This window comes from Colias eurytheme, chromosome 23 (genome assembly GCF_061535395.1).
Source record: "Colias eurytheme isolate Ceu_HAF_F1 chromosome 23, ilColEury1 Martin Lab GWU primary, whole genome shotgun sequence".
NCBI classification, from domain to species: Eukaryota; Metazoa; Arthropoda; class Insecta; order Lepidoptera; family Pieridae; genus Colias; species Colias eurytheme.
Window position 1 is genome coordinate 4896804 of NC_143002.1, and position 15061 is coordinate 4911864.

Here is a 15061-nt window from a genome sequence, read left to right on the forward strand (position 1 = left end):
CTATAAATGAAGAAAAGTGGCAATTTCTCGAGTGACAAACGTCAGTCTTATCGGCGCTAAATAATGGAGTCGTAGTTAGAGCGCGTCTTCATCCCGGTAATTAAACGCGCCCCGGCCCGGACTAAATTAATCACCACATCTTTCCCCCCAATCCCACCCGATTAAAAACTTTTATTGGAGCGCCATGCGTTCCGGCCCTGCGTTCGAACGTACAAAAAGTAACCAATGGGAAAGCGCCCGCAATAATGAGGCGTATAGCCATTGGTGGATGCTAATCTCGCCACGCCCCCGCCCGCCGCCCGGCCTCGCCTGTCACACTCTACGTCAGTCGATCGAGGCGCGTCGATCCGTCAACTGTGCTCGCTCGTACCATTTGTGACTGTTGTGTGATGGATGTGAATTGAACTATGGAGGAGGAGTCGATGTCAGGGCATAGCTGTTCCGAAGACGACATCAGCGTCGGGCGACCTTCGCCGGCGCCCTCGCGATCGCCATCGCCGCAAGATTACTTTAGACCGTTGAAGAGATTGAAGATGGCTTCGGAGCCGGTGGAGGAGCGTCGGGGTGAAGGAGTGAAGAGTTTTTCAATACTGGACATTTTGTCGCATAGTCCGAGGACGCCTCCGCGTATTGTTAGGCCGTGGGATGCGTCGGGTTTCGAGAGATTGCAGCGGTTGCAGCGCTTGGCTGGAGCGGCTCTGCTGGACGGGGAGCGCTGGAGGCTCGCTGCATTGGGTCTATTAAGACCAAGAGAAATGGCTCCGGCGGAGTGCTGTGATTCAGCGTCTGAAAGGTCCTCGTCAGCGTCTGACTGTTGTTCGGAGCCGAGACGCGCGCCGCAAGGGACAGCTCCTCATACGCCGTTGGACGCGCTCTTCCACATGACAAGCAAAACCTTTGAAGCCAATAGTGCTGACAGTGGAGGTAAGTTTATGTATCATTTTGTAATAATAACATTAGTAACTAAGTACTTTGTATAAACTATAAAGGTTGCACGAAGTTTTAATGAGCTTTGAAAACCTATGTTGAAATCGATAAGAAACTTCTTTTTTTCTACGCTAAAATATAAACAAATAAGATAATAAGAAGGCGTTGAATCAGACACCATTTAGAACGGTATTGTGTTATTTTATTACAACTTTTAATTCAATTAAAAACCTATAAATTATTATCAATGACTACGGTAATCGGCCTGCTACCGTGCTTGCACGGTACAGTAAACAGTTGCAATCAAGATTTGTTTAGGTATTCAACAATATTCAATAATAAACAATAATAGTTAAATTCTTATCAGAAAAATATCTACAAATACCTACTTAATTATGGTTATTATTGTTTTTAACAAAAATAAAGAATAATAAAATAAATTGTAAACATTGGTACTTAGGCTAGTAGGTATAACTAGGTACCTAGTACCTAGGTAGGTAGTTGGATTATTTTTAAAACAATTCTTTTCCCTCTACTGACTAGAGTGAAACTCTAGAGTAAAACTCTCTGGACCTAGAGTGAAAAGAATTGTTTTAAAACCTAGAGTCTAGGTTCTACATTAATTAGGTAGATTTTATATATATTTTTGTATAAAATAATAATAATGTAAAAAGAGCATGTTACACATTTTACTTCAATTAAATACCTAGAATGTTATCTAGCATTAGGTAGGTACTTATAGGTAAGGAAAAAAAAAAAATGATTAATTTATTTATTCTAAATTAATCCAATTTAGAATAAATCACGATTATAAAACTATGTAGGTACAATATTTTTATTACTAAATGCCTGCCTAAATAACGATAAACAAATACCTAGGTACATTATTGTAATTTAAACTTTAATTCCTAACAATAAAAACTGATTGATTGTTTGATAGCACTGAAGTCTGAAGCACTAAGGTCGCGTATTTCGATACTGAGATTTAATAATGATATTATCTACCTTTTGTATCAATTATTTGAATTTTGTGATGTTGATTTGTCTATAATTAATAGGAAGACTGTTTACAAATATTTTCATATCATTCAGCAATATTAATAAACAAACGGTTGATCAAAAATAAACGAGATAGGTATACCTATGGCACGATTAAATTTTATGTAGAGCTTTAACTAAAAATAAAAACTATAAATAAGTCCTAGTCATTTCAAATTCAAGACGATTGCATTATTTAGGTTACTTAAATAAACTTCAAGTAAATAGGTATTTTACCTACATTGTTAATTTAAGGGTAGAGATAAGAGTAGATAGAGTAGAGTAGTTTCATAAAAATATTTCGGGACAATTTTCACATACCTACACGGCACGATCTGATCCCATACTAAGCTTTTCGCTTGTGTTATGGAAACCAGATGGCTGATAAACATACATATATATAATTTTAAATAAATACTTATATAGATAATTAACACCCAGACACAGAGCAAACATATAGATGTTTGCTCTGTGAAATATATTTGTGTGATGATAGACATAGGTTCATCACACAAATATTTGCCCCGGGTGGGAATCAAACCCACGATCTATGGCTTGGAAGGCCACTACCACTACCAACCAAGCCAACCGGTCAGTCAAATAGATACAGGGTGTGAAATTTCTAATATCTATTGTGGGATGATGGTACCTACTTGTGGGATGATGGTAGAAAGTATAATCTGCCCTAAATCATTCTTAAGCAAACTGCAAAACCAATGGAAGATTTAAAATTCGTAGAGAAGTTTTTAATGATTTATTTGAGTAGGTATTAAGTAAATCAGTAAATTAAAATAGCAAAATTATATGTATACCTAACGTACCTAACTATTCGTAGGTGGAATAGTATGATGGGTAATTCATATACCTACCTACCTATCAAGAAACATAGAAATCACAATCATACTTAGGTACACATAATTCTGAAGCTTACACAAAATTTGCTTAGAAAATCTATACTAATATTACCTATAAAGCGGAAGAATTTGTATTTTGTATGTTTGAACGCGCTAATCTCAGGAACTGAAAGGATTTGAAAAATTATTTCCGTGTTAGATAGCGCATTTATCGAGGAAGGCTATAAGACTATATTATATCATCACGCACGCACTACCAACAGCAGTGGAGTACTGCGGGTAAAACCGCAGGGCACAGCTAGTATTAAATACTAGCTGTGCCCTGCGGTTTTACTTCGAACTTAGAATAATAATACGTGAATAGGTTCTAACTGTTAATCTAAGCCCTTACAACAGTTAGCCCTCACATTACAGTAACGATATAATGTATCTTTAATATGGCAATCGTCATATAATCGTAGAAACGAAGTAAAAGGCAAGTGTTGGATAATCATTGCGAACTCATTAACACAAGTGGCCAATTCTAGATGCTTGATCGATAATATGTATTTGATGACATCTGTGGACCTTTGGACTTAGAAACTAGACATCTAAGTACCTACCTACAGATAAATAGGTATGTTTAAAGTGTTAAAAGTAACACTATATAAAACTACCTAGGTAGGTAGGTAGTCTATGAGAGTTGAGACGTTTCACTTCTTGGACATATTTTACATCATTTGCCTCCATTTTAATTCAAATAGGAAGCAAATAGGTATATCTAAATTATATTTGCTTTGTAGGTATATTATGATGTTTGTGTAGGTGCCAGGTGGGTGTTAATAAATGCTATAGCTATATTAATACTTACATTAGGTACTTACGTAAAATACCTATTCGAATTAAAAATTAGTTTCATCACTATTACCATCAGGCATCGGACTTAGGTAGGTTATGCTTTAATATAGACTTTTGATACTATTGAAATAAAAATAGAAATCCTCGTTCGTTTCTGTACAAACAGAAACGAACCACCTATTTCACGAAACATTATAAGACCTACAGATTGTCTATGGAACTTAATTTGAAATTTGCAAAAGGTTACGCAACCATCATATTCTAACCAGACAAAATTTTGTTCCATACTTTGTACTCTATGGTTTGTTTTATTCACGACCATAAACAATGCAATTTGGAACGTAATTCCATAAAGACGCACACGACGTACCACAGCTTATAAAGTTATACCTTGATAGCACTCATTGGCCGAATACAAAGAGATATGCTAACATGGGCAATATAAAGAAAATATCGACCTGCTTTATGTCGGGAATAGGTGATTATTTTATGATTACAGAGCGGCTTTCATAATTGAAAGATGCCTGAATGGCGCATCTGCGTCGGCACACGCGGTCTGTCATTATTCGATCGTGTTTTTTTTAAATTGTCATCGATGATTTTGGCAATTACTATGTTGGTTTGGAATAATGTTTCATAAGCCTGCGTACACACGATTAAGTTTCGAATTGTAGACTGTGGTTATAAGCTGTGAGAGTAGGTATGTTGTGACTTGTGATGCGGATTTGCGTAAGAGTTGAGGAAATTATAAATGTAGGTACCTATGTAAGGCCATTGTGCTGTCATTACATATTGTTTTTTTTTATGTATTTTGTTTTCATAAACAATAAAGTGTTAAAATAAATAAATATGAAAATAAGCGATTGGCATCCTATGCGACTTATCTTCAATTGTATTTAAATAAAAGTAACACAAGTCGTCAAAGAAAAAATAAACCAAAATGACATGCAATTTGAACCGCGCCTATTTAAAATCACCGCCTCTCAATTTATAAAGGCATTTATAAAAATTAACCACTTAATAAAATAACAGAGCAAATCAATGAGCTCTTAAAGACCCCAAGAGTTACACGCAGTCATTCATCCGTGCCTTTTGTGAAAAAATATCTATATGAGCGCAATTTATACGGACTTTGCAAAAACGCCATTGTTAGCGCCACAAAAGAAGATATCATAGCTATTAACAAAGAGCATTCGAAATTTGAACGAAACGTCAGAAAGGCGCGATTTGAAAAGTGACACGCACACCGTGTGTTATCTGTGCCCGTGTTTTGAAACATCTTCATTGTACATTTTAAAATTAAGAACAAGATTTTTGAATATGGAATTATGAAATCGAGTCCCTGTCAATATTCTAGATAACTTCGATAATAAAGTATTACCGTAAGTAGTAAGTACTTATTATCTTCAAGATAGGTAGTTTAACATAGAGTTAATTGCTAACATGAGTTAAACCTCATGTTAAAAGAGTAGCTAGGTACCTACACTGAAATGAATACTAATTTAGAACTCAAGCTATATTATGTATGCATTATGCAATACTACTCCATTATGCAAGAAAGGCAACCCCTCGCTTTTAACTTTAAATAGATTAGCACCTTAACATATTCTTCGTACGGAATACAAAACTAGATTATCATATAAAAATATTACAGTCATTTGTCATTGACACAAGAGAAGTTGATTAAGGAAGTAATTTCTCGTTTTCCTAAACGGAAATGTTTTTTACCCCCACCGCGGGGCATTAATGATTATTGTTCGGAACATCTATATCATTATGGTGCACATTAGATAAATGTAACACGGATGTTAGGTGGATGAAATCGTCATTTCCATAAACACAGCACGTTTCAACTTATCTTTGTATTTTATATTATCTATGGCGATTATGTATACTGGCAGGTACGCTTATTTCCTTAGCGAAAAAAAAAGAAATAAATATGACACATGACAGCGCGGGAATTGCTTGACAGCTTTTTAAAATGATGATTGTATCGCGCGTTAGTCTTATAATTCTTCGCTATTTTATCTGTACAATGCTGCCTAATTATAAGCATAATCTATGGCCTTGTGTAAAATATAAGCGTATAGTTGACTATGACATTAAGAATAGTTATGCGATGTAATCTGAATAATAATTAGGTATAATGTCACGAGTTTGATAACTATATAGCCACATTGTTGTACGTGCTATTTAGCTTTGATTGAGATATTATAATAGTTTTGTAAAGCATCTATCACAAAAGCGTTTTGTATGAAATTGTTCAATTATTTATTATAATTTTGAGGCAATTTCAATGAGATTACGCTCTCATAGATAATGAAAAAGTTATTTTTGAATGTAGGTACTTGTATAATGGCGTTATATAAGTTGTCAAAAATGCAATATTAGCAACGCGTTAAAATAAATATCTACTTAATTGTATTAATTTATAAATAAAATGAACATCCATTAGTCACTATAAAAGGCTTCATTGACTGCCCATTCTAATGCCAAGGCACAACCACTGTTCGGGATTATTATATTTTATTACCCCACAAATTATCCCTATACAACCTCCTGTGGGGTCCGCAAAAGGTGTCAGAACCGGCACGTTTCTATTGCCCTTATTAAAAAAAAACAAAAAGTGGCGGCAAAAAGCTCCCGCCATTATAGTACAGGGCGCTTTTACAGTAGGTACAAGATAGAATGAAATCGCTGACTAATTGATTTTGAATCGTTTCATTTAATCGAGAATAGGTAGTAGGTACCTAAATGGGGAAAGGGATGTTAAATGAAAATATTGATCGGTTGTTTCTATTATATACGAATTACTATTAGGTAGGTACTACATGTTAATATTAATATTAGATATTTTATACCTAATCAGTATTATTGTATGCTCTAATGCCTACTTAAATCAAAGATTTAATAAACTCAGTGACACTAGGCTACACATCAACCTGATATAAGAACAAAACAATGTCGAAATTATGTCCGAAAAAAGGGTTACAACATATTATCCCTTATGACTTATTGTTTTTTATTAAAGTCAATTACGTAACGGTGTATTAAATTGTCATCTCTCTAACCTCTGTCCTACCCAGCAAGGTGCACATCTATCTCTTTCACACGTATGAAATTCGAGCGAGGCAGGTGTAGGAATTAGGTAATTTAATTATATTTTTCGGACATCATTGTGTCCTATCTCGACTCCATCTGTAATAAAGGTTATTACAAGTCATTCGACGAAATGTGTTGCCACTTTTGACTAATCTAACGCCATCTCAAAATATCAAATTGTAAGCTTTGTTTTTAATGTTTGATTGCTATGTATATAAGTGTATAATTATGATTTATTCCAAGGATTTTGTATATTTTTTTGGTATGTTGTCAATTTCGATTGTATTGCATTTATTTTCCAATGCATGTCTACTGCATTCTATGAGAGGGAACGAAATCCTAATTGTACCTAACTGATTAAATTCAGAAATGTTAGAAATTCAGTACATTAAAGTTATAACTTTATAATATGTATTATTATCTATAACTTTATTCATAGTAATTAGTAGCATTTGATTGGCGATTTATAATTTTCTATCTTACCTATTGTCTTTTCATTCATTTTCTTCAAATCACATGCATAAAGCTTGATACATTTACAAACCTTTATTCTGTCACTTTATCTTTAGAAAACTCTAAATATAAACGTAGCTACCTCCATTCATACTTGAAAAATTAACAAAATAAAGCCATAATAAATATTTCCAAAAGCCAAACCACGCGGCAGAATTGATTGAACGTCCTTTAACCGTCGGCAGCGAGTCATTATTTAATAACCCTACATTAGGACACCCCGAGCGGCGAATTACAGGCCTTTTTGTAAATAAACCGACGGGACCCTTCTCTGGGAATATTTGGGTTTCGATTATACGATACGATTGTCGTGTCGTGGTCGGATCGGATGTCGTTGCGTTGCTAGGAAAGTTTGTATTGGAATTAGTGTTTTGGTAAGTAGTTAGTAGACTACAGATTATATTATTTAGATAATATAAGTACCTGCTTATTGCATTCGTTAGTGTACAAAATTGTAGCCGAATTTTGAATTGTATTAAAGTCAGTTTCTTATCATATAAGGCAACATTTCAGACAATTTATAGGTACCTACCGTCAATATTTCAAACCTACATATCTATTTATTTTATCTTACATCACTTTATCAATATATCCTCATTACAAACTTGTTATTCCTTCATTTACACACATATAATTTCCATTATTATTTCATCAATCAACATAAACACTAAACAGTAGTACAACGGTCATACAAGTAACACCTTTAAAATATTGAATTCTCCAGATATTGATTTAGATAAGTTAATCGATTCCCTTTGCCCAGCCGAATGTTATAATTATGTGTTTTAGTAATGGGTGTGTGGCCGTCAGGTGTTCGGGAATTGGTTTCGATTTAATTTTTTTGTTGTTTCTGCTGTGTTTTAGCCTTTAGGTGTAATGTGATTTTTTGTGGTTTTGTCAAACTTAGGTATGAAGGGGGTGGAATTTTAAGATGTCATTTTATGTATTGTTATCAAAAAAAAAGTGTAAATGATTGAGACAAATTTAGTAAAAAAACAAGCTGGTTACAATAGTTACAGAAATGTAGGTACCTACCGAAAAAAGTTTTATGATTAAAATTTAAAATACCGACGTTAAAAAAATGATATCATTTGTCGGCCTTTTTAATGTTTAATTAACCAGCTAAGACTTTAAGCTTTAAACTTCTCATTGACCTCAATTAAATGTCATCTGTCAAAACAAAACACCTCCACGAAGGTAACAATTGTCGAAATATGAAAAGTAAATGTTCCACTTTCACACCAAATTACTGCAATTAAAAATAAATAATTGTTTCTACAAGGTTTTCACACCGAGAACAGCATGTGCGTACAATCGACAAACACCAAATATTGTTCCATACGAAACCACAAAGCTAATCAAAAGAATCTTCATTTCCGAAAAATTGCGCATCCCATTCAACCTACATCACGACTTGTACAACACTCACAATTCATTCATTTAACACTCCACTTTTTTAAACAAAACACCTCCGTATCACAATAGAATAAGTACCAAACTTCCGTGACATCATTTCCACTGCACAATACGGTTCACTGTACCAAATATTGCTCCTCGAATTGTCTTATTGATACGATTGTTTAAAAAATAGCTTTTAATAAAGGAGCGAGTTTTGAATCGTACAAAAGCTGTTTCAATTGAACTCGGTTTATCGACTTTTTATACGTCAATTTGTGGTGGGCGTACAAAGGGCAATTGTCATGTCCTATAGGTATTATACAATTTATTAGTACATTTTAATCAATAACAGAATGTTATTAAATGTAATTTATTGTTGAACAATGCATATGAAGAATTTGGTGGTGATTTATAATATTAGGTAAGGTTTATCATAATTGCTATACAGTCTATAGGAAAATTGATATTTTATTTAAATTCAAAATGGACAAAGTATATAAAGTTACAGTTAAAAATAATAATTGTAAGTTAGGTACATAAACCGAATAAATAACAACACGTCATAAATTATTAGCATTACAACGGTCCAATTAGAAATGATCGAATTATACTAGCGCTGATAAAACAATCTATTAGCCATAATTTGTCACACGTAAAAGTATTGATAAGAAAACAAAACATTGCAAGCAGTTAATTGAATTATGTTTGTATATGCGTCACCCCGCGCGAATGCCGCGCTCTGATTGGTCGGCTGGATGTAAAACAATGGCCGACGGTGACAGACGCGATAACTCGACGATTAGAAACGGGAAATGGAAAACTGCGTTTTCTAAGGTTTTTTGTTTTGTCTTTGTGTTGGTAGGTATGTAAAAATAACAAGGTATATTAGTTGAAGTAGTAGTATATTTATTTAGGTTAGTCAGTTAAAATTTATTATGGATTTATTCCAACAGCTTATAAAACTATCATATTAAGTAATTATCTCTTTGGGATATTTCGTTTTACAATTTAGTCCTTTACAAATTCTATAGATATAGGTACAAACGTAACCTACAAAAAGATAATTGTTTTCTCTTTATAATAGTCTTTATAGTATCAAATTACGACTGTAGGTAGGTCTGAAAGCTTACCCAAATACAGTCAACCCAAAACAGTCAAATATTTAAATTGCGCCCTCAAATTGAATGTGGTTAACGCTACACAAATTGTTGGTACACCGATACCGCAGATGACAATGTGCCTTGCAATGTTATTACTAAATTAAAGGAAGAAAGATTTTAAAGAAAGGAAAAATAATAATTTATATCTATTTAAAATTATCTCGACGGCTGCAGCTGATGACAATGTGCTTGCTTGCAATTTCAAAAGTTTTTACTAAATTAAAGAAAGACATATATTTGTAAATCATTTTTCAATTAAAGTAAGTAAAAAGTATTATTTTGTTAAAATTATTACCACTTTCTTTTGAGAAATTTTTCGAACATGGTGATATTTTCTTTGTGTTAATGTTTACGAATAAAATGCTTTTTTATAGGTCACTTGATATCTAGTTTTTCCTTTAACGATCTATGAACTCAAACCATGCTTAAATATAATTCATATCTACTACCACCAAATTTTTTATGTATCTACCTATCGAATCATATTGTTTTAATATGTACCTACTATAAGTTCTCATGGTCTTTCAAAATCAGTTATCGCTCAACGTTCATATAAATTATTAAGAACCAAGCTATAAATAGTTTACAGTGCAATAAACTGTCGATTTGCTGAATACAATACAGCCACCGTTGCATAGTTCTAATCTCGACTTGACTAATCGACTCTACTAAAATAACTTCACAACGGACGCGTTTGTGCTTTAGACTAGGCTCTTGTTGTGCCAAACATTGGATTGTTGGTAATTTATGAGGTGCAATTAGAATTGGTCACTTGAAAAGTGGTTTTGTAGGAATATTGGGAAATTATAGAGCACTAGCTTTCCGCCCGCGGCTTCGCCGGCGTTTTCAAAGAAAAACCCGCATAGTTCCCGTTCCCGTGAGATTTCCGGGATAAAACCTATCCTATGTGTTAATCCAAGTTACCCTCTATATGTGTGCTTACTTGCATTGTAATCGGTTCAGTAGTATTTGCGTGAAAGAGTAACAATAACACACACACACATCCTCACAAACTTTCGCATTTATAATATTAGTAAGGTAATAATAATTTAAGAGGATATAATATTTATGCATGATAATTGTGAATTTTGAAGAAATGTTTTGTAATAAATTAAGTTATGTTGTGGAAACAATGTCCAAAATATTCATTTTGAACTAGATACAACAGAATGATTTACCTACATTAAATTGACTGTCACATATTTTCGATAGGTACGTAATCCTGATAATTTATGAGCATTAGCAATGCAACGCAATAGTACCTATACCTACATCATTGTTTTAATTTAAAAAACATGAAATTTTAAATAAACATTAAAGACTATTTACACTGTCATAAATCAGAATACCTACCATAATATGTTCACGAAGAAAACGTGCGTGTCCCCGCAACGCGTATGAAACGCTCTTACAGCAAAGAAAAGAGTGTTCTGCGATAATTGAGTTCTTAATTAAACTTACAGAGGCTGGTTGTGATTGAATGTGCTATTAATGGTGTTTTGTTAGCCGCGCTAATAATAACTTGTGTGATGTCGCGTCTATACACATTACACATACTAAGAGTTAGGTAGGTACTTTGAGTACCTATGTGTACATTCTCTATTATAAAAGAGGTAATGTGATTTGAATTTTAGTAGTAGGTAAGTAATAGGTATGCTACCTATTTGTGTAGAGCCAAACTGTATTATTGTGGGTACCTACTAAAAATTAAAAAAAATTAATTTCAACTTTATAAGATTGTACAGTGAAAGGTACCTATACCTAACGTCTCAAACGTTTAAAATTAAGTAGGTCACATTTATTTATTAAAAAAAATACATATTTTATAGTTCAGGTAGGTAGGTACTCTAGTGTTCACAAGTGTTAACAAAATGTACCCAATTTTCACCATTTTTATAAGCGAGAATATACCAAATTCCAAAACCTTTATCGAATTATTTAACAACCAATCTACGTCCAATTAAACGAACCTCACACAGGCACCTACCTCAAAGCGCAATTTAAAAAATCACCTTTGAATCCAACATTTAAAACATTTGCTAAAGTGTTCACAAGACAAGCATTAATGGAGCTAATGGTCCAAATTAGTTCCGACTTCGACCACCGGCGGCGAGCGAACCGGTTTTATACTATTTCCAACATGTGTATGGGATTCCTATAAAATTGATACTTACATTTAAAGCTCATAGATTCAAATGTAAATTGTCTATGGTTGCTGAAATTTTATGACAAAAAAAACAGGAAAATTAAATGATGTTCCCATTGAAATGCGTTTAAAAATTGTCTATGGTCTCATTAAAATGTATGAACAAAGTACGTGGCACAATCATGCATTTTGTAATGCACCTGCGATAAGATTAACATCTTATTAATAGCGATGGCGATAAAGCACTTTTCGCTACTTTTTTTTCCATTTCCATAGTTACCGCAAGATTAAGCCATTTCATCGATCCACTATCTAGATCAATCGTGCTCTTATTTTGTTATTACAACCGCTCATTATGAATTAGAAGCGCTTTTGACGTTTAACCGGCACTTAAAGGGATATAGTTCGAAATTTGAATTTTGTTTTCTTTTTAAATTCTTTTGAATAGCTTGCGTGCGGCCTGATAACTTTATAAAGCAAAGAGGTTTTAGTTGCGATTATACTTTTTAGAGATTTGGTTTAACGAATGATTAAAAATAATTTCACACTAACGTTGGGATTGTTTTAAATTTTAATCGTGTTTAAAACTTAAAGGAATTTGAACCCTATTCACATGAATTAAAAGGATATAATAAATGAGTAGTTTGAGACCCGTAAGAAATCGGACTTAGTGTCAGCACTTCACGGGTAAACGCGAGCAAACGAACAAAAGAGCGGCGTCTTTGTAACTTAGTTAGAGTTATACGCTGCTATTGGGATAGACTAATCGTTTAGCTTTTGAATATATTCTATAGCTAGTATTTGTTAATATATTTGCTCTATAGACTATTCCCAATAACTAAAAAGATTCACAAATAGGTAGGTATATTATGTTAATAATTAATTAGTACTGGAATTTGTAAACTCTACATCTCCGAAAGTTATAAATAGATAAATAATGTACTATGCAGACTATGACATAAAACATATCGGTTTCATGCATGATAAATTGATAAAAAATAAATATTTCGCTTATTAAGCTTGCGAACCTTTATCAATAGGTACACAAAATATTTTCAGTACAACAATAGCCAATAGTCAATACCAACTCAACATTTTATCCCACATATTTTACACGCACAACAAAAGAATTGTCAAACATTGATCTCGATACGGACAAAAGTACTAATTGCGGATCTGAAATTAATCAACGCGGGAGTTACCTGTACACTAATATCACTATAACACTAATATAAACGTTGGTGTTGCGTTTGATCTCGCCGCAGCCTCCAATTAGCGTGTACCGCCGCCTTTGGCGTCCGCCGGTAGTGCTGTCTCGCTCGCACGGTGCCTCTCGCTCGATACATTCACGCTCCGACTTTTCATTTTTCAATTTGTAGTTAGTGTACAGACTGTACATATTTTGTTTACTACATGCGTAGATTCTTAGTAATATATGGTGGAATGAAGATAGAAGATGATGATTTTGGACCTTCGTTTAATAGCTATAAGTGTTTTTAATAAAAAAATAACGTAAAAATAGTAACAATAGACTTTAGTTGATAAAATTCTGTCTCATACATTATTTACGGAAACGGTTGTCAAACGGAAAAATACAAAAGTTTTAGGTGCATTAATTCTGGTGGAATCTATTCTCTATCTGGAACAATTAAAAAATATTCGATCTTAGCTTAGGTATATCTAAATTCTAAATAATTGTTAAAACTTACAAATTAGGTACAACAATTGCATTGTACCTACATATTTATTAAATATTCTAACCGATGAGCTTGTAATTTTATTTAGGGGGTTAGTATTTAAAGTAGAGCCTCCAATAAATATTTTTTTATTCTTACTCCTTGATCATAGGAGTGAATGGCATATGAATCAATCTATGTAACTCGTCTTATTTTAAAAGTAGGTAATCCAGTCAATTATGCATAGAACTATGATCGTGAAATTGGATTTATACAGATTATACCTATTTAGTAGTTAGCATATGTTATACCTGTTTTATATGTAGAGACTAGTAGAGACAATTTATTGTTATGAATAAAACCACACATTTTTAATTAGGTTTTTGTAGCGAAAAAGAAAGATAACGTATTTTATTTATATTTACGTCATAATATAAATAAAAAAAAAAGATTATCACAAAAAAACAATATTACAGTGACCCTTGTCACTGTAAAATACATACTTAGGTACTTTGAATTATTTTTATTTGCATTATTTTGCATTATGAATAAAATAACTTCAATATTAAATACTTATGGTATTCTTAATTATTTTTAACAACAAATCACCAAACCAATTTCGCATACCGATCCGTTTATGAATGAACACCTTTTGTTTTGCCGCCAAAACGTTAACGTGAGAATTAGTTATCCTAATAGCCGCTCAAACAGATTGTTACGAAGAATACGAACCGCTTCTATATGTCTTAGCTGACAGGAACACGGCTAAACGTCAAATAGACATTGACGTTAGGGATGTTCCAAATTTGAATTACTTTTTCGACAATCTGCATTTTTTATCTGTGCAAAAAATTAAAAAGTATGTGTGGAAATGAGCTAACACGTTTTACTATACAGTACCGATGCAATTTTATCGCTTTTCATTAATTCGTTTAATGATTAAAACAATAAAGCTATAGGTGAAGGATTGCTCACAACTTCTGCCGGCACGTTCAAAAGCTTTACGATGTTAAAGGTGAACAGGCTAAATGACATCCCATCGCGTTTCAAAAGCATTAATAATTAAATTTAACCACAACAATGTCGTTCTCGAAGATACATTCACATTCACGAATTAAAAAATAAGCATTTTAATTCGTGAGTCGGCCCACCCCGTCCACACAATAAATCTTTATGATTCCGTTTTTATTTTGCATAAATAAAGCTGAATTATACCAGCCCTTTGCCCGGTAGCCGCGAGATTATTAAGAAAAAAAAGAATAAAAAAGTTTGGATATCAAAGCATTGCCGCGGTCACGTACTGGCTGGTTATGACGAACAGCGGGTGTTAATCGAAATTAAAAAAATAAACTAGATTTGAAAAAAGAATGCCTGGTTTTGTTGACAGTGACGGTTTTCTATTGGCTGGAA

General features: G+C 33.3%; 1 protein-coding gene across 1 annotated transcript in view; it reads left to right on the forward strand.

The window, feature by feature from the left end:
- The first annotated feature begins 380 nt into the window (after positions 1-380).
- LOC149898277 (uncharacterized) overlaps positions 381-15061 on the forward strand; it is a 57833-nt gene continuing 43152 nt past the window's right edge. Inside the window, exon 1 of the mRNA XM_090115301.1 lies at positions 381-924. Coding sequence (XP_089971427.1) covers positions 408-924 — 517 coding nt within the window. The 5' untranslated portion in view covers positions 381-407. The remainder of the gene's footprint in view (positions 925-15061) is intronic.